The sequence below is a fragment of the Beta vulgaris genome, chromosome 5 (assembly GCF_026745355.1).
Source record: "Beta vulgaris subsp. vulgaris cultivar EL10 chromosome 5, EL10.2, whole genome shotgun sequence".
NCBI classification, from domain to species: Eukaryota; Viridiplantae; Streptophyta; class Magnoliopsida; order Caryophyllales; family Amaranthaceae; genus Beta; species Beta vulgaris.
Window position 1 is genome coordinate 42,389,344 of NC_079206.1, and position 23,053 is coordinate 42,412,396.

At 40.7% G+C, this 23,053-nt stretch overlaps 1 protein-coding gene across 1 annotated transcript; it reads left to right on the forward strand.

Moving 5' to 3' along the window:
• The first annotated feature begins 16,718 nt into the window (after positions 1–16,718).
• Positions 16,719–22,636, forward strand: LOC104893587 (LEAF RUST 10 DISEASE-RESISTANCE LOCUS RECEPTOR-LIKE PROTEIN KINASE-like 1.2). Its single transcript, XM_010679716.3, has 3 exons — positions 16,719–17,780; positions 20,525–20,827; positions 21,535–22,636. Exons 1-3 carry the CDS (start codon positions 16,943–16,945, stop codon positions 22,458–22,460), a joined length of 2,067 nt encoding a protein of 688 aa, XP_010678018.1. The 5' UTR covers positions 16,719–16,942; the 3' UTR covers positions 22,461–22,636.
• The last annotated feature ends 417 nt before the right edge of the window (positions 22,637–23,053 follow it).

Sequence of the window (23,053 nt, forward strand, 5' to 3'; positions counted from 1 at the left end):
TATGGAATAAATGGTAGGGTATGAACCGCTGTCTCCTTTGTATGTAAGCCGGTTTGATTTCCTACAAAAGAGAACACGTAAGCTAACCTCGGGGGTTGATCAGAGGAATGCCCCTCCGATGTCTAAGTCAGAAATGGGTAAACCGGTAGCTCTCAAGTGGAGTATGATTGTGATTGTGAATGTACCTCATGACTCAGATCAGCGGGGTATTTATAGGAGCCGGCAAGAGTCATTGATCAAGTAGGACTCTGCTCCTATTGGTTGGACATAGGTACATCCTTTTGGAATATTTTATCCTCTATTGATGTTTATCTTTAGGCATGTAGGCGCATTTAGATAATATCTGGATCAAGCCCAGGCCCATGTGAGAATGGCCCATGGAGGAGTACCGTCTAGTTATCCTGACGAGACCGGTATGACGAAGTCAACGGTTCTATGATAAGAGCATTGACCATGACGATTCTTATTGATCTACGTGGACCAGTATGGAACTTAGTCAGCCCCCATACAACTAGCCCCCAAGCCGGTATGTCTGGTAGAGACGTATCCTGCTTAGTAAATGTTAAACCGTCATGGGATAACTGACATGAAATAGCGCGGGAAGGTTAACCATTGCTGGGGAATCCCAATCGTCACCTCGATGTGCGTGACTGCTGTCAGAACTCATTATGAGAAGTTGCTTCACAGATGTTTCCGTGCTTCATAACACGTGGCGTGATCAAGGACGGGAAGAAGAAGAGTCGCGTAATCCAAGCCGTGAGTTTTTCTATAAATACGCTTTGGGTGACCTCCGCTCCTCACTTGTCATCAACCTTCATTTGCTCTAATTCTCCTAACGGACTTTATATCTTTAAACTGATCTTCTGCGTCTTAAAGAACTTGACTGGGTCTTGTCTTCCGGCTTTCACGTGCATTCAGATATCGGTTCATATTTTCTCCCTTTTCTTTCTTGCAGGTATTTCCACAAAATCTTTCCTTATCTTTCATACCGTCTTAAATTATCAATATCTCTTCTTCTTCTTCTTCTGATTCACAAAATATATCTGGAAGCCCTTCCGCTATGACTGATAGTGATTTTAACTCTGATAGAACCTCCTCTAATCCTATAGTTTCTATTCATTCACCAGTAGTAGATATTGATAACGAACGTAGGACCAAAAATCGCCATGACTGTAATACCTCTGGTAGAACAAACGAGGAGTCGGCCTTGCGTGCATCCCCTTTAGGCTTGGTAGTGGTGCTTGGAGATGATTTAGGAGTACCGGTCTATGGCCAATATGGGACCATGTTGGGCCTTGCCGAGCGTTCCCCCAGCTATTCCCCCAGGCGAAGATCAATCGTCGAGGCCAGCCGGTATAGCGGTGGAAGGTGAGGCCAGACCCTGGCCATCTCGGGCCCAAGGTGAGGCGTCGCCCGTTAATTTGGATGATGTCGAGAGCGTTTTCCGCTCTCTGTTGTCGGATGAGGAGTCTGTCACCTTGGAGGCTGAGCAAGATGAAGATTTTCCTGAAGTAATCCCGACCGACTCTGACGAGGAGGCTTTGGCGGAATGGTACATGCCGCCCAACGAGGCCGGTAGCGCTGCCTTTGTGGAGATTGATTATGCTGGGCGAATATATGCCGCGAGAACAGATTTCTCGTTAAGGGGCCGGTATACTTCACCTTTCTTGATGACTATAAATTAGTGATGCCGGCCGAAGGGGATAAAATAACAGACTATCCCCCAGGACATGTAGCGATCTATGCGCACATGTTAGATTTCGGCCTTCGTTTTCCCGTGGAACCTTTATCATTAAGATATTTCGGGCATGGAATATCTGTTGGGCTCAGTTCTCGCCGTTAGGATGGCAAAACTTGATTGACTACGCCTGGATAGTTCGATACAAAGGGTTTACGGAGACCCTGAATCTGTTCCGTAAACTTCATTGGATCAAAGAAGACGGTTCATCTAAGGGTAAAGGGAAAGGAAAACGAAAGAGATCTCGGGACGTTGAAGACCAAGGCCGGGGTGGTTGGATGTCATTGTACACCAAGGCCGGTAAGCTGACGGACCCCAAACTCACTTCCTTGAAACATTAGAAAGAGCGCATTTTCTAGGTGAAGGTACCTGCCGACGTTCCCCTACGTCGTCAATGGACCAAACCCCGTTATCGGATGGAGCACATCGCTGATAGAGGGCTGAGCGGACGGGAGAAAGAGGCCTATAACTTTTTCCCGGCCACCACCATACCGGCCCTGAAAGAGAAGAAAAAGATTCTGGTGCCGCTCACTTGGCTTCCTCATGTCAAGTATATTTTGAGCAATCCGGCCCTTTCTGCACTCTACTTTTGTACTACTGACCCCCATGGTGGGTTTTTATTGGTCACTTCCATTCTTATTTGTAGATAATATCTGTGTTGATTATGCTTCTAATTCATCATTTCTCTGTGTTTGTAGGCCGAGAGCACCTTATCCGAGAGGCGTTGCACCTGAATCATAACTACGAGCCTATCAGCAACATGCCTCCTAAGCCAACACGCCGGTTTACTTCAATTCCTAACAGTGTAGGAGGTCGCGGCGGAAAGCAGGGCCGTGGGGCTGGCAGAAGCTCGGACCCACTACTACAAAAAAAGCCTAGGAAACCGGTTGAAAATGGCCTAGGAAACCGGACTATAACACATCTCCATCTCACAGGTGTCCTAGGCTAAGAGACCGGTTATAATGTCTGGTTTCCTTGTTTATGTAGGAGACCAGTTGACAGGTAAAACCAGTCTCTTAGATAAGTATATATATAATACGTAAAGAGGTTAGGAGACCATTTAACATTAAAAACCAGTCTCCTTGCCTTACACTTTGAAACCATTTATTGACCACAACCGGTTTCTTTAGTAAAATGTTACAATACATACATTATTCTATATTTGCGGCTCTTTGTACATACGCTTTTTTTTTTCTAATAAAACAATTTTTTTAAATTTTTTTCTTGACAGGTTTGTATAACAATTTATAAATAGCCACAAGAATATTATTAAATATAAATTCTTGCTTGCTTTATTCATCATGTCAAAAAAATATTTGCTACATTCAATTTATATACAAAAGCAATTTTATTCAAAGCATCAATTTCTTCTAATAATGTCATAAAATAAAGTTTCTATAATCTAATGCTAGCTACTAAAACTAAAATTCTAAAGTAATCAAATAATATGTACAATTCAAACTTGACCGTCGTCTTCAATCTCCATCGTCTTGTGTTTGATTGTTTAAATAATCCACCCACATATCTCTTAACTCGCGCGCCGATCATCTCTTGGGAATAAGTGATAGGAATCCCTGGAAAGTACTACAAAATATTTTCAGATAATTATAATTAGAATTAGTATAAATATGTATTTTATTAGTTTGAGCAAGAATAACATTCTCCTCGTTCCTCACAGATATTTTCAATCCCAAAAAATTATTAGATGTAATGCAAACCAATATTGCTGATTTCTGCTAGTGTCTATGTTAACCATATAAATACTTAATTTTTATATGACAAGACTTCTAATTTCCTGGTTTTACAAAATGAACACATTCAGAAAAACAGAATTCATGTCAAGCCCAAAGAACTAAACATTTGGAGCAAACAAAAACCTTTGATGCAGTCAAAATCTTCTAATCAGCAAAAAGGATTGCGGAGGTGCTCTAGCCAGAAAGATTTCTTAAAGTCATATGATGGTTACTCTGTATGTGCACTTTATGTCATGTGATGCTTAATACTATAACTTCTTTTTAAATTGTTGAAATTTGACATAACTACCCAGCTTAAAGAAGCTGGTTCACAAGAACTTCTGTCTATAATATAGTATTATATCAATGTGATGCAGTAATAGTTTCTTTAGGCATTCTAATATTCTGATTACGAAGTATTCTATCTGAAACTGCTGTTCAGAACTTTTAGAGCTATTCCTCCACATTAACTGATGATGAAGGGAATGATGCTTGTTACAATTCTAACCAAAGAACAAAGGAAATGCAAATACAAGCTGCACCTGGACTAAATAAGGTTTTGTGACTGATTTTTCTTTCGATTAGGGTTGGGAAGGGTGAGCATTGTCAGGCAGGGTGGAAGGAAAACTCATATATTGCTCGCTGTTATATGTACAGGTTAAGGTTGAGAAACAACTGTCAAAAACTACTCTTGTGAGTGTCCTAACAACTTGTGGCTATTTATGTAGGCTAGATCAAGGTAAGTGAATTTGACAGGTATCCTTGTGTGATAACAATTTTGTAGCAAATTGGTAAAAGTCTTATTTTATAGTTCTTTGTGCAAACCCAACAAACTCAATCCGGAATGAAAATAAAATGTCTAAACCTATTGCTTCTCCCTTGCCCTTCAACTAACAAGGTAGCCACATCTATAGACTAGCTTCTGAAGTAAGTGCAAGAACTTTTCACAATGATACTAAAACTGGCACCCTTTCTGGATTACTTGAAGTCACTGAGACATAGAACACGAGAAAGCCTATCAACTACCACCCAGAGATGTGGCAATCATGATTCAGAGAGAAACCTCAGGTTGGACCTGGTTTCCCTCTTTAAGATAATTGCTACATTTCTGACACCACTGAGACCATAGTAATTCTTTCTACTTAAGAGTGTGAGACCTCAGTACAAGGAAACAATTAGCGTCTAGAACAACATAACTTGAAAGATAAGGGTAAAGCTCACAAGTTACATGAACTGGAGATACAGAAACCTTATGTTCATGGACCGAGAAGCAAATCTTTACACATTTTCTCCAACATTAATAAGTGGCCAGGATATATGGCAACTATGCCAGCAGCCAGTAAAGAAGCCTGAATTGTACATAGTGATACATATTCTTGGACAATCCTATGCTTTCTTTTATTAACTCAAAAACGTTCCCCCCTGGCATCAAGATAGAGAACACTAACTCAACCTGGAAATCTAAGTGCTTTATAGACAGATTTTAGTGTGTATTAGTGAAATATTACAGAACCTTAAGAAACAATATTTACAACAATTGAATTTACCTCCGTTAATGCTTAACGATCCGAACACAGTTTTCCACGCCTTCACTCCGTCGGTATTTCAATTCCGTTGTAATCACTAACTGTCATTGAAATTATGAGGGAATCAGCTATGTAAAGGACTAAAGAGGGTGTAATGTATGAAATTGAAATGAAAAGCATCTTAGGTCTTCAAGATTTCTCTTCTTTCTGCTCTGGGTTATCTACAGAAAAGGCAAATTCAGTCTTCATTCTAACAAATTGGAATCATAGTGATGAAGTATATGTTAAGCTATAATTTAAAAAAAAAAAAAAATCCGACTCTTGAATCACAGTGATGAAATGGATCTTATCATCCCCCTGGTTTATGACCCCGTTACAATTCGCTGAACCAATCTCGAAAGAAGGGCGATTTACACAGCTCAATCTATACAAAAGAAGGCCCAAATTATGTATGTAACAACAAAATCTCTTGTAACAGTGAAGAATCCTACACATCCTTTATCTGGCATAAGAATTCTCTTACCATTGCATTTCTCAAGTATACCCACTTCACAAATCAAATGCACAATCACAATGCAATCTAACATTTAGGTTAATGTTGGTAAAATTGATCAAATTAACTTCTCCTTCTAACTAAATTATATATACATTTTTCCCCAGAATTTTAGCCTATCTCAAAATCGAACTTCAAACAACCAAATTTCCCCTCAATATCTGATAAAAATTTGTCCTTTTTTATCATCAACATCCCAAACTAATTAAGCAATCAGTAATCAAAACATTATAAAAGGGCTTCACTTGAAAGCTCTAAAAAACATAAACCTTAACTATGAAGTACTCCAACCGATATCAAATCAATTACAGAGTAAATTCTTGAGTTCAAACTTTCCACAAATCTTAAACAGTTATAGTAGAAAACAATAATTTCAACCCTTAATTCATAACAAGGGCTATGGAATTGCCAACAATCAACATTGGGTTAATATGTAAGATATCGACTTCTTCCAAATTGAAAAACCCAACAAACATTAATGTATATGTTTCTAATTCCTAATTATGTTCATGATAACAACAAAGTTATAAACAATATACCTAAATGAAAAATAAAACACAGTAAGTTATGAATAGCAAGAAGAAAATAATAGAAAATTTTAAAATTATTATATTTAGGAAACCGGTTGAAGTTAGAAGTAGTCTCCTAAATCTTCACAATAACAATACATACGTATAATAGTGTATTATGTTGAAAAAAAATTGAATTAAAAAAATAAAATATAGCAAGGAAACCGGTTTTACTTGGAAACAGTCTCTTATTTCACAACAACTTTTTTCATTAGTCAAATACTTAAACTTAAGAGACTGGTTTTAGATAATCAATGGTTTCCTACATTTAAGAAATGGGTTAGTAACCTCAACCGGTCTCCTATAAGTAGTCTCTTTGGCAATTTTTGTAGTAGTGACCACGAGGAGGATGATAAGGACCCTATCCCCCTTTCTTAACGCAAGACCTCTCTCCTTCCTATTAAAAGGAAGGCTGATGATGCGGCCGAGAAGGGGTCGAAGGAGGCCAAGGAGCCTAAAAAGGCTCCAGCCAAAGCTCTTGTTGCTCCGGGATCGGGAGAGCCGGACCCTAAAGGCCTCATGAAAGGCCGGGTGGAGGAGGTTGGCATCTCCTTGTTGCGCCCGAAGATCTACAAGCAGCTCACCCTGCCCGACATGGTGCCGGGGTTGGAGCATTTTGCTAAGCCGCGCAAGGTCGGCTTTCTGGAACGATCCCGGGTGGAAGTCCCAGAAGTACTGAAGAAGTGTTGGTCCCGGTCTCCTGTAAGGGACGACGAAGTTTTCCAGCAAGCTCAATGTCTTGGACGACGAGTCACTGCTACTGGACCGTCCTTTGGAGGGAGGGAACCTGGGATATCGTATTTTGAAAGATATGCAGCAAAATACGCTATACTGGTGGATAAGGTCCAGGCGCTTGCTGCTGTGCATGCGCACAACCTGGCCGTGGTAAGTAGCAATTTTTCTTGTTAATCTTACAAGTGTATTGTCGGTTTTTTCTGTGTTATAACCCTCTTCTGTGATGTCTACTTCAGTCAGCTAAGTCCGGTAAGGAGTTGTGTGACCTCTACGGGTATTTCCAAACTTCCTACTTCTAGGAGGTAGAGGACCATAAGAAGTTGAAGGGCCAAATGGCCATGAAGGAGCAAGAGCTGATGGCGGCTCGTGATGATCAGAAGGCCGCCAAAGAAGCTGAGTAGAAAGCTGATGATGCCTTGACTAAAGCGGTGCTCGACCATTCCCTAGTCTTGACGAATAAAGATAACAAGATTCGTATCCTCCGGGAGGAACTCGCTGATGCCAAGGTATGTCAGGACAACGTAGTGGGCGAATATCGGAAGTCCATAGACTTTGTTTCTCGCCTGGCCAACCGGTATAACGACGGTTTGGCGGCTGCCATGAGGTGTGCTAAGCATGCCATCCCGAACCTGGTCTGGTCCCAAGTGGAGGAAGCTCATGGTCCCCGGGATTTTGAAATCCCGATCGATGATGAAGTTTTGGACGTTGGGGTGACCGAGGCCGACATAAACAATGCTGACCCCCGCTGCGAGTTCGAGGACGATCAAGGTCAGGATGTCGGCGACCATGCCACTGTTGCTGAAGATCCTAGTGATCATGTGGTCGTCATCGACGGTCCTGAAGGTGAAGAGCCTAAAGAATAGGATTCAGCTTTCTTATCATCTTCTTTTACGGTCTTGCCGCCTGTGGCAAGCCGACTTAGCTTTTAGGGTTGTAATATTTTTTGTTACTTAAATGGAAGTATCATAACTTTTGCTCAACTTGGATGTCGTCTTTGCTGTTTTATCGCAATTTAATAATATTTTGAGTAATTTGCTTAATTCGGTATATCCATATAGGTCCTGACCAGTTAACCACCTGTTTATGCATTCCAATTAACTCAGCACATCCACTAAGGTCATTGACCGGTTAATTTGGATGCTTATTACCCTAATTCGGGCAGACCCACTAAGGTCATTGACCGGTTAAGAATATTTTATTTAACGAATTAATCCGGTAGATCCACTAAGGTCATTGACTGGTAATTTTGAATGCTTATTCACTTAACCCGGCAGATCCACTAAGGTCATTAATTGACCGAAGTTAGGAATATTTCCTTTAACCAATTAATTCGGCAAATCCACTAAGGTCATTGACCGGTAATTTTGAATGCTTATTCACTTAATCCGGCAGATCCACTAAGGTTATTGACCGGTTATGAATATTTCATTTAACGAATTAATGCGGCAGATCCACTAAGGTCATTGACCGGTAATTAATTAGGGGTCCCACTTGATGACAGATCTCGATTGGTCATTGACCGTCAGGGGACTTATCCTATCCTTAAGCAGCATATCCAATTAGGCCGTTGACTGCCAAGGCCTTTAAATAAACCGTATTTCGAGTAACGACCGATCCGCGTAGGTCATTTACCGTTAGAGAACTTGTTGACACATGAGATTGGAAGATGCTCATTTTATTAAGTAAAACGACTCTTCCCGGCTTATCCGAATTTATTGCCTATAACAGTAACAAATAAAACTACTGGCTATAAAGCCTATTGTTAAGTAAATAAAAGCTATTGGCAACAATGCCTTATTGCTACATAGACATAGTATTTCTTAAAAACACTGGCATTTCAACTATTCTTCAGTAGCTTTCCTGACATGTCTTCTAGCTGGTAAGCCCTTGGGACGATTTCCTCCTTCACGAGGTATGGTCCTTCCCAGTTGGTCGTGAGCTTTCCATTAGTATGTGCCTTGCCAGTAGCCGTTGTGCGCCTGAGTACCAGATTTCCTTTCACAATTGGCCGGCTTCGCAGTCGCTTGTTATAGGCCCTGCTGATCCCATCTTTGTATGTTGCCGACTTGAGTTCAGCGGCGAGCCTAACCTCCGGCAAGAGGTCCAGATCTTCTTTGTGCAGATTTTCATTCAGCTTTGGGTCGTAATTTAGGATCCGCCAGTTAGGCAGTCCTACCTCGACCGGCAATACCGCTTCTGTCCCAAACGCCAACCTGAAAGGCGTTTCACCGGTAGCTTCCTTTTCGGTGGTCCTGTTGGACCATAGCACCGCAGGAACCATGTCTTCCCATGTACCCTTAAGGTCGTCCATTCTTTTCTTCAAAGCATTCAAGATTTGTTTATTGGCGGCTTCTGCTTGGCCATTGCTTTGAGGATGGCATACTAACGAGTACGCGAACTTGATGCCGTACGGGCTTAGGAAGCTCTTGATGGGTCCGCAATCGAATTAGACGTCGTGGTCCATGACAATCCCCATAGGAATCCTGAACCTGGTGATGATTTTCTGCCAGATGAACTTCTTCACTTGGTTAGCCGTGATCTTTGCGGTCGGTTCTGCCTCAATCCATTTTGTGAAGAAATCAATACCCACAATTAGGAACTTTCTTCCCTCATATGCCGGTGTGGATGGTCCTATAATGTCCATCCCCCACTAAGCGAAAGGGATTGGGTTGAGGATTGGCTACAGATCGTTTGCCGGTTGGTTAATTACCGGTGCAAACCTTTGGCATTTGTCGCACTTCTTTACGTAGGCCTGCGCGTCTGTCAGCATGGTTGGCCAGTAGAACCCTGCGCTTAGTGCTTTTAGTGCCAATGTATTTCCGCCGATATGGTTCCCACAAACTCCCTCATGAATTCATTCGATTACTTTTATGGCCTCGTGGGCCGTCACGCACCTTAGTAGTGGGAGCGAGAAGCCTTTCTTGTACAACTAACCTTGGAAGATGCAGTACCAAGGTGAGTCTCTTCTAAGCTTGTTAGCCGCCATCTTATCTTCCGGTAGTGTATCTGTCAACTTGTATGCCAGTATATCATCGTACCATTCTGTACCCTGGCTAACGGTATTTATGGTGGATGGGGAGGTGTCAACGCTCATATTCGTCAGTGTCGCTACCATGACGCTCCGTTTTTTGTTGCTGGTACTTGAGCTAGCCAGCTTGGACAGGGGGTCAGCCACCATATTCTCTGCTCTCGGTACCAGCTTTACCTCGAAGCTCTACAATCCGGCCGTCATGCTCTTGACTTTACTCAGGTATTTTTGCATGACGGGCTCTCATGCTTTGTATGGCCCTCTATCTGACTCGAGACCAGTTGGGAATCGGTTCATCATCAGAATCTTTTTGGCGCTAGCCGCAATGCTCAGACTTATTGCGGCCAGGGCTGCTTCGTACTCCGCCTCGTTATTGGAGGCCTTCTGGGGACGTCATTACTACGCCGGCACCTGCTCCTGTTTGTGCGGCTGAATTGTCAACTACGATTTGCTAGATGCCGGCAGGCTCCGACATTTCTGCATAGGTAGTCTCGACGACGAAGTCCGCCAACTCTTGGGCCTTAATGGCCGTGCGAGGCTGGTACTTAATGTCGAATTCTAAGAGCTCTTTTGCCCATTTTAGCAGTCTACCGGTCGTATCGAGCTTGTGGAGAGCCTTCTCTAGAGGCTGGTTGGTGAGTACCTGGATGGTGTGTGGGTCGAAATATGGCCTCAGTTTTCTTGCCACGATGAGTACGGCATATGCCATCTTCTCCAATAGCTCATACCTCTGTTCAGCTCCAGCCAGGACATGGCTTATGAAATATATGGGGCTTTGCTGCCCCTCCTTTTCTACCAATAGTACTGCCGCTACCGTCTTCTCAGACACCGAGACGTACAGTTGCAATTTGTCTCCAAGCTCCGGCCGGGTTATCGTTGGCAACTTCTTGAAGTGCCCCTTGACCTTCTCGAAGGCTGGCTTTTGTTCATCCACCCATTCGAACTTCTTATTCCCCCTCAGGACTTTGAAGAATGGCAGGGATTTTTATGCCGACTTCGAGACAAACCTGGTTAGTGCCGCCATCCTCCCTGTCAGCCTCTGGATGTCCCAGATCCTCTTTGGCTTCGGGAGGTCGCTGATAGCCTTAATCTTGTCGGGGTTGGCGTCTATTCCCCTCTCGCTTACCATGAAGCCCAGGAACTTGCCGGACCTGACCCCAAATACGCACTTCTTAGGGTTCAGCTTCATTTGGTGTTGATGGAGGGTGGCAAATTTCTCCCCTAGATCGACGACATGACTATCTTCTGTGAGGCTTTTCATAATGCTGTCGTTAACGTATACTTCCACATTCCGACCTTTTTGGTGCTCGAAGATCTTGTCTACCAGCTTTTGATAAGTGGCGGCGGCATTCTTGAGGACGAGTGGCATAGGTTTGTAAGCGTATACCCCTACATCTGTGATAAAGGTCGCTTTACTTGCATCAAACTCTAGCAAGCTGATCTGATGGTACCCGGAGAAGGCATCCATAAAACTCAGCAGGGCGTGGCCGCTAGTGGAGTTTACCAGTTGGTTGATCCTGTGCAAAGGATAACAGTCTTTAGGACAGGCCTTGTTGAGTTCGGTGAAGTCAAAACACACATCCGCCATGACCTATTGGCCTTCTTGACCATTACCACATTAGCCATCCATTTCGGATAATCGCAAGGCTCGATGAAATCTGCCGCCAGCAGTTTATCAACCTCTTCCTTGATGGTTGCGTTCTTTTCTAAGGAGAAGTTCCTCTTCTTCCGTTTTACTGGTCTGCCACCCTCGTTGACGTTCAGTCGGAAGACTATAAATGCCGGGTAATTCCCGGCATCTCATCTGTAGAGAAGGCAAAGATGTCGGCGTGACCTTGCAAGAGGCTTATCAGGTTGATCTTGACTTCAGCTGCCATGTCTGCCCCTATCTTTACCGTTCTTTCCGACCTTTCCAGCTCAAGGCTTATTTCTTCTGTCTCACCTTTCGGGATAGGTCACGGCAGGTCTGCCGGCCTTCCCTCGAAGTTTTCCATTGATAGGTCTCTCTTAGCTTTGTTCTCCGTCCTGCACCGTTTACTTGCCGAGGGTGGTGTTTCTGCCGGTCGCTTGTGATCAGAATTTTTGAGAGCCGTTAGATAACAAGCCCTGGCGGATTCTTGGTTCCCCTTTATTTTCTCCGGCTTTCCTTCATTTGACGTGTAAATCATCGTCAAATGGTAGGTAGAGACCACCGCCTGTGCATCATGGATCAGAGGTCGTCCAATGATGGCATTGTAGGCTGTCGGGACGTCGACGACGAGAAACTCTATCATCATATCCCTGGAATGGGATCCTTCACCCAACTTTACTGGTAACAGATGCCCCTGTAAATCCGGTCACTGTGTATGAGAACGGCTTCAGACATGATGCTTCGAAGCCCATCTTTTCGAACGTTTCCTTTTACAATATGTTGGTGGAACTTCCGCCATCTACCAGTATGCCATGGACCATCGTCGTTGAAATCTGCAGAGATAGTACCAAGGGATCATCATGAGGGTAAATGATTCCCTTAGCGTCCTCTGATGTGAAAGCTACAGACGACATGTTTGGGGGTGCTGGCCATTGTCCGGTATTGTGATAATTCACTTGGTTCCTAACTTCCTTCATACTAGCCTTGGCACCATGAACGCGTCGGTCCTCCGGAGATGACATGGATTTCAGTAATCCTCTCTTTTACTGAATTTCTACCGCTGTTCTCATCGTTCCTGGAAGGGGACTTCGGGTCCACTTTTGCTAGGTACTTTGTAAAGTACCCTCTGGTTATCAGATCTTCGATGCTGTCTTTCAGGTCCTTACAGTTATTAGTGACGTGACCGTAATTCATGTGAAACTCACACCACTTTAATTTGTCCCGGCCCTTATAGTACATCCTTCTGGGTTGCTGCCACTTATCATCTTTCTTGTAGAGCTCATATATTTCGGCCATCGATAGGGTGAGAGGTGTGTAACTACGGTACCGGTCAGATCGCCCTTCATAACCTTTTTTTCACAGAGTTATTTTCCTCCCTCCTGCCGAAATTGTCTGGCTTCCTGTCCTTTCGATATTTGTCTTCCTTGCGATTTTTCTCTTTTTCTTTCCCGTCTCATGCCGGCCTTTTAGTAGCTGCCGCCTTGTCAAATTCTTCTCCTCAGATGAAGTCGTTTGCCTTCCCCAAGACTTCTGTCTGGTTTGTCAGCTTTTTTTGGCCCAGGTAACTTCTAAAGGCATTTCCTTCTTTCAAACCCGTCATTAGGGCTAAGACCGCTACTTCCCGCTGCAGGCTAGGGATGGTGACGGCTTTTGCGTTGAAGCGCCCTACATAATCTCTTAAGCTCTCCGAATCCCCTTACTTGATCGACATCAGCTCGCCGATAGTTTTCTCCCTTCGTTTGTTACTGACGAAATACGTAACGAACATGGAGGTGAGCTGGCGAAAGTCGAAGATAGTTGCTGGCGGTATGCTTTTGAACCAAGTTTGTGCAAGTCCCATCAGCGTGGAAGGAAACACTTTACACCATACCGAGTCGGTGTCAGTATACAACAACATATGACCTTCGTAGGCCGAGATGTGATCTTCCAGATCTGTCTTGCCGTCATATTTGTATGACGGTATTTTGATCTCTTCCATGGGCTCATAGAGAATGGCAATGGAGAAAGGAGAGTTTCTCAGGGATACCGGCGCCACTAGTACAGAAAAGGCAATTTGCGTCGGATGTGAGGCGCCTATTTGCGTCGGACTATGGTGCGACGCCAAAGCCCTCGACGCAAATGACTCAAAAACGATCTGCGTCGTATGCGAAAACGACGCAGATTAGTTAACTATTTGCGTCGCACGTTGTATACGGTGCGACGCAAATGACTACCCAGCCCAACAGCACCAAGCTCAAAGGGTAATGTGCGTCGCACATTGCCTAAGGTGCGACGCAGATGAGTGATTTGCGTCGCACCTTGGGCTACGTGCGACGCAACTTGCAAATTTTTTTTTAAAAAAATTTTTTTTTTTAATTAAAAAAACTTGAAATGGTACAACAAACAGAGATCCAACAACTCAAAAACTTGAAATGGTACAACAACAGAGATCCAGAAATACTGATAATGAATTTGTACGAATCATACAACTAAAAAATCATTCAAATCATTCAAACGAACAGAAATAAAAAATTCATATCAAAAATCATACAACAAATAAAATCATATCAAAAGTATACAATATACTGATGATGAATCTGTACGAATAGTGATGAATCTGTAATACAATATCTCAAAAATCATATCAAAAATAAAAAATTCAGATCTAACATACAACAAAAAAACGAAATTAAAAAACTGAACCTAAAAAAAACCAGATCTAACAAACAGAAATTTCACTAAATATATTTAAAAAAAATTACAAATCGCGAAATGGAACGAACAAATTCGCCAAAAACCAGATCTCGTTCTTCTCAAATCTCGTTCTTCAATCTCATTCTTCAAATCTCTTTCTTCAAATCGCTAAAAATCAGATCTAACAGAAAGAAATCTCGTTCTTCAAATTTAAAAAATAAACATAAATATGACAAAACAAAGAAATTCAGAATAAAATTTGAACTAAAAAATACCTGAGAAAATAACGAATCTGATGTCGTTGGTGGTGTTTGCAGGCGGTGTTCGACGGAGATTTGGCTTTTGCAACAAAGAGAGAGAGACGGAGGTCGTGTTCGACGCGATGTTCGACGGAGATTTGGATTTGGCTTTTGCAACGAAGAGAGAGAGACGGAGGTCGTGTTCGACGCGGTGTTCGACGGAGATTTGGATTTGGCTTTTGCAACGAAGAGAGAGAGAGAGACGGACGCGGTGTTCGACGCGGTGTTCGACGGAGATTTGGATTTGGCGTTCGTTCAGCACTCGAATTCGATGAAATGGATTTGGTGTTTGAGAAGAGATAGAGAGAGAGGGGCGCTGAGAATTGAGAGGGAGGGAGAGGGGCTGAGAATTGAGAGGCGTGTGAGGTGTGAGTGTGTGACTAAGTGAGGGTAGGGTGTCTGAAGTGGGCCTCTCCTTAATATGCGTCGCACATTAGAGAGGTGCGTTGCAAAATGAAAATTTTGCAACGCACCTAAAAGACGTGTGACGCACATAGTTTGATTTTTTTTTTTAATATAGAGACTATTTGCGTCGCATGAGTGAGGGTATCCGACGCACATTTAGCTTTTGCAACGCATGTAAAGCACGTGCGACGCAAATGGGTCATGTTGTGCGTCGCACTCCTCCCACATGCGACGCAAATTCCACCTGTGCGTCGTTTCCGTGTCTGTGCGACGCAAATCAGGGGACGCAAATCATCGTTTTTCTACTAGCGCGCTCTCCAACGATATTCACTCTCCCTCCTGGGATGGGAAGACGGTTGTATCTCCGTCTCTTGCGCCTCCTCTTCTTCCTCCTCCCCAACCTGCTAAGTTGGGGTCTTGGCTGGAGTCGGCCACCTGATCCTGGTCATTCCAGCCTTGTTCACCCTAAGGGCCCATCCCTAGTGAGCGCATCTTTCTCAATGGGTTGTGGGCTTTGCTCAGAGGACGCTTGGTGGTTGGACCGGTCGGTGGTGTCTGGCTAGCCATGGCCTGAAAGACCTCCGCTGCACTCCTGAGTTGTTATGGAGTGTTGGAGCGTCTCGAAGAAATTTTGTTGAGGGGTCTCAGCAGCTTTCTTCCCCTTATCAGTTGGTGGTTTGGACAATCCTCCTGCCAGTATCGGGGTTGAGAACCCTGGTGGTGCTTTCCCTATAGGGATGGTGTTTTCGTCAGTTTTCGGTATCCCAAAATGGTGATTAGGATCCATGAGAGTGGTTTTGCTGGTAAAATTATGGCTTAGACTGAAAAGTATAGTTCACCCCTCCTTCTAGCGTCAATTGTTATGTAATGGAATATATGGTAGGGTATGAACCGTTATTTCCTTCGTATGTAAGCCGGTTTGATTTCCTGCAAAAGAGAACACGTAAGCTAACCTCGGGGGCTGATCCGAGGAACACCCCTCCGATGCCTAAGTCAGTTTTGGCTAAATCGGTAGCTCTCAAGTGGCGTATGATTGTGATTGTGAACGTACCTCATGACTCAGATCGACGGGGTATTTATAGGAGCCGGCAAGAATCATTGCTCAAGTAGGGCTCTGCTCCTATTGGTTGGCGTAGGTATATCCTTTTGGAATATACTTTTATCCTCTATTGATGTTTATCTTTAGGCCTGTAGGCGCATTTAGATAATATATGGATGAAGCCCAGGCCCATGTGAGAATGGCCCAAGGAGGAGCACCGTCTAGTTATCCTAACGAGACCGGTATGACGAAGTCAACGATTCTATGATAAGCGCATTGACCATGACGATTCTTATCGATCTATAAACGTGGACCGGTATGGAACTTAGTCAGCCCCCAACAATGTACATTGCACATGTTTCCACAAACATATATCATATCAGTTCAAAAACTAAAAAGTGGTATGGCTTAGACCAAGGCAGTGAGGCACCAATCCCTTAGCTGAATAAATTTGTTTTCCCTCCACTATGCCTCCCTAAATCGTAAGCAAGTTGTAATCCAGATTTGGTACCTTATAGAAGCATCTTGTTTATTTTATGTAGTACTTGAAGAAGACATAATCGCTGTCATATATAAGAATCCAATCTCGTCCAGAGTACCGAGTACATGCATAGCATATTTCCTGATTGTCACAATCACGCCCAAAGTCTACTCCTTGTGAATTATTCATTCATTTTTGTTTTCTTTTCTTTAATAACTCTAACCAATTCCGCGCCTTCTTTAACTTAATCAGTAATATATTATGCATGATTATTACAGATATGAAATCAAACTTTTGTAAATATTTCATTTAAAAAAATATATTTCTACACGACCAAGCTGATGGTTTAACATGATGCAAGCTATCTCATTACAAAAAACTATTATAATCACTATCATTCAGTTTATCTTGGTTGTCAAATAGAAATCATTAGAATTAGTCATATTTTCTTTTCTCCACAACTCTGTCTCTTCAACATGATGATACAAACTAATTAACCCAACAAATTTCTTGCCACAAAAAAATTTGTGTTAATGTATCAGAACAAGAGCATACTACTTCCTATCAGCTTCTTCATCGCAGTCTCTTTTATCCTTTCTCTGATTTCATCCGTTAACGCCGATCAAAAGTACGACGAATGTGCTCCAGTAGAATCACCATGTGGTTTCCCACGAACAATTGAATATCCCTTCTGGGATAGTAGACTACCAGAATATTGTGGTCATCCAGCCTTCAAGCTTGAATGTGAAGATAGTTCATCTCGTACGATCACCATAAAAAATCAGAAATATCGTATTCTCAGCATCAACTACGACACAAAGGTGGTCACTATTGTGAAACTACAGTTCTTAAACGGCCCCTGTCCCTCGCAAAAACTCCTAGTCAATTCCACCTTAGATTCGAAACATTTCAACTTCACTTCGAATTCTCAAAATGCAAGCCTATACTATGATTGTCTTCGTGGGATGTTCGGTATCGAACCACCATACGGATTTCCTTGCTCCACGAGTGCTTATTTGGGGCGGCAGTCGACTTCGAACAATAACTCTCTAGTTATTGGGTATCTTGCACTAAATGGAACATGGGAAAAGGATCTAAGGTTATACTGCAGTTTTGAAATCTACCTTCCTATTCTTAAGAGTGCAGGGGACGAGCTTGTTAATGGTGAATCTAATATTGATAAGGTGTTAAGGAAAGGTTTTGAGGTAAAATGGATGATTGATGATGATGATCTATGTGAGGAATGTATGAATGCAGGGGGAAGATGTGGATACAATCAAACTTTGAATCAGACTACTTGTTTCTGCCAGGATGGTGCTAATAATGGAAGTTGCGGTGGATTATCTCACAAGGCTTTACCTGCTCCAACAAGTAAGTACCATATATAATTATTGATATTGTTTTTTTCAATTGTTAAGGACTTTTCATTGGGGACAAATAATGGTTGACTAGGTTAATTCGCAAGCGAATGGATAGATAACTAATTGTTAGATATCTATGCGTATGTGTATTAGATAGATTTGTAGATGTGTTAGATGTGAAGCCAATTGTTTTCTCTGTTTCACGTTTCGCTATACAATTACGATGTTTAGTCTTTCTCGATGACAAATGGTATGATGATCCTTTATTGTTGAGAGGATACATGCTAGGTGAATATTGTGTGTTGGTTTGAAAGAAGAGAGAAATTGAAGGTTTTGGTCGATTGGTTTGACACATGGGTAGATAAGCTTGGTAGCCAATTGCATTTTCTTTGAGTATGGAGGTGACAAAGGGTGGTAATCCGATGATCCTACCATGTGGATCATGGATAGAACGGGTATAGGTTCAAATCTTGTTGTTATCTTTTTTCAGTGTAGAATTATGTGGTTAAGGTCAATGATGAGAATACCAAAATGGAAAATCTAATTGAGCAGCAAATGTCAATAAATGTTTTTTAAATTTATTTACAAAAGGTGAATAATAAATAAATTGTCAGCGAGAAATTTTAGTGAAGTTAGTAGAAAACGGAAATGGTCAAAGAATTTGAAGTCTCTAATTGTGTTAATTTTAGATTATGGAAACTCCCCTCCTCCTTATTGGGTTATCCAGACCCATTTTCATATAATCTGAAATTTAACATGATATTTTTCGATACTGATTATATCTCATATCTCTAACATATGAGATATACAGCTGGTTCTGGTATGTCTTGCAATGTCAATGTATAGCTAGTTAGCAAAGCGACACACACACAGTTTTTTGCTATGAGTCTACATTGCATTATATTAGCATGCAGAGCACAATAGGAGGGTGTGCAAGATGAAAATATAGTTTAGTGTTTGAAATCTATTCCCCAATTAGATTATGCATTAGGGTGTATAATGCTCATTATGCACCCAAAAAGAATATACGATTTACATAAAAGAACATGAACTTTTTTCAACAACGTTTTTAGGTTGAAATAGAACACACGACTAAAAATCAAAGAACATGTAAATCTATTTTTATAAAAGAATATAAGTTATAATAAAAACAACATATATTAAATAAACATTTACGCTTAAGGTAAAAGAACACTAGATTTTTAACATATATAAATAAACATTTACGCTTACGGTAAAAGAACACTAGATTTTTTCGCATGCGATGCGTGCTTGAATTTTTTTCGAAACAGAAACTCGATTTTCTTCGGCATAAGAGTCAAAATTTGAATATTAGACATACGAAGTATAATTGTTTTTTCTTGCAAAATTTGATTGGTTTAGTATCAGTCACTTAAGTCTCTCACCATTCTTTTTGTTTTTTTTTTTTTACTTTTCAAATTTAATTTCTATGAAGAAAATAGAAATTTTATTGAATTTATTTATGATTTCTAATATTATAATTTTTTAGTTAATTTTTAAATTAAGTACAGTACTTCATAAATTGTAAAGAAAGTGGACACTTTGATTTCAAATCAATTTTTTCATAGGTTGTCGTTTGTAAGTGAATTTTTAAGTGTTTGTATAGTTTCCTCATTTTAGTGATTTGCATAACGTAAAATATGTAATTTTATGATTTAAGTTGACTTGTGAGTGATTGTTATAATTATATTTTTGGTATTTTAGTTTGAAGCCCCCTTTGATTTGTATGTGAATTTGTCATTTAGAATGGGAAGGGGGTAAGATAGTCTCTTCATCCGGGGACACCATAGCTCCCCCCTTCCCTTATATAATAGAGATATGTTGTACGTTAATTCTTGAATGATATTTTACATAAACCTTTTTACCTTGATAATTAATAGCTATTTAACAATAGAAAAAGATAGGTTCAAATATATGTAAAAGTTTCATTATATATAGGAAACACTATAAAAAAGTAAATATTTTTTTTCCTTGTCTAACTTCTAAATTCTGATTTCAATACAAATACACTATTTTTTTAATCATGACCCACCATTAATTGTGAATGGTTCTTGAGAATAGTAATTTGTAAGTGAATTTTTGTAATATTTTTGTATGTATTGACGTTCTAAGTTATTAGTTTAGTTTGTATGTTAATTTTAAGTTTTAATAAAGTTTTCTGATTATTTGAGTGATTTGCGTGATTTTTATAACGTGATTTTTTCAATTGTATGAACGATTTGTAAAGTTTCTTCTTTTAAGTGATTTGTGAGTGAGTGTTGTAAATTAATTTTCGGTAGTTTTCTTTGAGTGCAGATTTTGATTTTGACATTCCTTTTGTAATTTAGAAAGGAAAGGGGAGCAAAATAGGCATTTCGAAAGAGGACACAATTGCTCCTCTTCTCTCATATAATAGATATATACCTCTTAAAATTTAAATTTGAAAAAGGAATCTATAGTTGCAAAATTTAAGGAGACAAATAACAATAATTTTTTAAAAAAATTATACTCTAAAATTGATATAACGACAAAATTTAAAAGAGGGTGTATCATGCTCTTTGTCCCCAAGCAGTTTAGTTTTTGTATGGCTTGTCTGGCTCCAAGAATTTATTAAGAAAATATTGTGGATTTTTGGGTAAAATGAAATTTTGGTTGCCTGAATAAGATGTGACAAATTAGTCTAGAAAATGCACACTCAGTAGCCTTCCATCATGCCTATGTTCACTATGGTTGATGTATTTGCTCTAAATACAGGTGAGCCAGGGTCTAAGAAGGATGCAGTTGCCTTAGGTGCAGGAATTGCGGTATGCTTGCTTCTGAGTACCACTTTGTGCTTGTTTTTATATCGGCGTCATCGTAAGAGGGATTCTTCTGAACAATTCCTTTCTCACAATAAGTCATATAGCCCATCTTCCTCAAAATCAGATATTCATATTTTAACGGGAAGTACATATTTTGGAGTCCATGTATTCACTTATAGAGAGCTTGAAGTAGCCACAGAGTATTTTAACCCCGCAAAGGAACTTGGAGAGGGAGGATTCGGCACTGTTTATTATGGTATGTTTCGGTTACACATGCTTAAATACCACAATATATTTGTTGCACTGAAATTTAAGTTCTATTCACTTCGACTTAACAATGTAATAGTGTAGAGAAGGATCTGTAATTTGTAAATACTCCAATCAACACAAATCAATTAAAATGAGTGAAAAGAAGTTTAACAGTCAAATTCAGTAATTGCGTAAGAGAAAAATACTAAAGAATTAGTAGACTTGAATCACTTGATGGGTAAATCAGTTTCACACACTAAGGCTCCGTTTGGTAGGGCGTAAAATATTTTCAGTGAAAAATGATTTTCATGGAAAACAATTTACAATGAAAAACACAATTCCAAAATTAGTTTTCCGTTGTTTGGTTCGATGTAAAAAAAATGATGAAATGAAAGGAAAATGAAAGGGAAAGTAAGGAGTTAGTGAGAGGAGTGTACAAGAGAGAGAAGGAAAATAGTTTTCCCTTCATTTTGAAAGGAAAATGGTTTTCCATCCTTGGGAGAGTAATTTTACCCCAAGGGAAAATGGTTTTACACTCTTTTGCCAACCAAACAATGTAAAACTGAAAATAGAGGAAAACAGTTTTCCGGGAAAACGTTTTACGCCCTACCAAACGGAGCCTAAAAATAATTTAAATGAATATCACCTACAGAAAACAGGACCTTCTATTGCTTCCAAGTTCCATATTTACTAAGTTCATTCTAATTCTAATAGGCAAACTTCAAGATGGACGTGAGGTGGCAATCAAACGCCTATACGAAAACAACAACAGACGAGCAGAGCAATTCCTGAATGAGCTTGAGATTCTAGCAAATTTACGCCACAGAAACTTAGTGAACCTTTATGGTTGCACTTCCCGTCAGAGTAGGGAGCTTCTTCTTGTGTACGAGTATGTTAGAAATGGCACCGTAGCAGACCATCTGCATGGTAAACAAAGTAGACTCGGCTTATTACCATGGTCAACAAGGCTAAGTATCGCCACTGAAACTGCAAGCGCACTGGTTTACCTCCATGATTCTGACATTATCCATCGTGATGTCAAGACTCAAAATATCCTTCTTGATAATGATTTCTCTGTCAAGGTAGCCGATTTTGGGCTTTCCCGTCTTTTCCCCTTGGACGTTACTCACGTTTCAACAGCTCCTCAGGGCACCCCAGGCTATGTAGACCCTGAATATTATCAGTGTTACCAGCTAACAGAGAAAAGTGATGTTTATAGTTTCGGGGTCTTGTTGGCTGAGCTTATATCTTCTTTGCCTGCTGTCGATATCACAAGACGGCGAAATGAGATTAATTTGTCTACTATGGCAATAAATAAGATCCAAAATCATGCTTTGCATGAATTAGTTGATAGTTCTCTTGGGTATGAGTCTGATTTTAACGTAAAGAAGGAAGTAACTGCAGTAGCTGAGCTGTGTTTTGAGTGCTTGCAGAGTACAAAAGACATGAGGCCGTCGATGAATGATGTGTTGAAAAGATTATTGATTATACAAGATCAACAACGAAGTGAGGTTGACAGTGCAGAAGTAGTAGATATTCCAGCTGACGATGTTCTTATGTTAAAGGGAGATTTCTCACCTAGTTCACCACTCAGGGAGGAAAACTTAGCTACACGGTATAAGCCTAATGCTAGTGTTTGATTCTTACTTTCTTTTATACTATTACTAATAATTTGTATGAGTATCAATCAGAAGATGTGATTATATACATTAGGTAATCGTAAGTTTTGTTATTTGCCACATTATATAAATATTAGAGGTTTTTTATATGTATATTAATTGGAAGACTTTTTGGTTGAAATAATCGATATATTAGTTAACCCCCTGCTCAAGGATCTATAAGCTTGTTCCATCTATATTGATTATGTCAACTTTAGCCTGCTCAAGGATCTGAAATGGTCATTTTATTTTCCAAATCACGCCTACGCATGGAGCACCACCAGCGACACGATCAACTTCGATAGATGCGGCGTTGGAGGTAGAAGATGTTGTCGTAGAAGGGTAAAATTTTGATGTCAATCCACATCTGTCTCACCCTCGCATAAGTGTAGGAACCCATATGATGGTAGTGGTTCCTCTATCTTGCACTCTGTACATGTTTCTCACGCTTAGCCTATAGAATAACATGGTTAGTTTGAAAACACATCTAATTGTAGTAAAAGTAAATATGCAAATTCTAATATAGCTTAAAGCACAATACTTACCCCCATCTCCGGCGAAGTATTTTGGGCAAC

Coding starts and splice junctions, on each gene's coding strand:
- LOC104893587 (XM_010679716.3), top strand. CDS start 16,943: ATGTATCAGAACAAGAGCATACTACTTCCTATCAGCTTCTTCATCGCA. Junction 17,781..20,524: donor GGCTTTACCTGCTCCAACAA/GTAAGTACCATA, acceptor CTCTAAATACAG/GTGAGCCAGGGTCTAAGAAG. Junction 20,828..21,534: donor ATTCGGCACTGTTTATTATG/GTATGTTTCGGT, acceptor TAATTCTAATAG/GCAAACTTCAAGATGGACGT.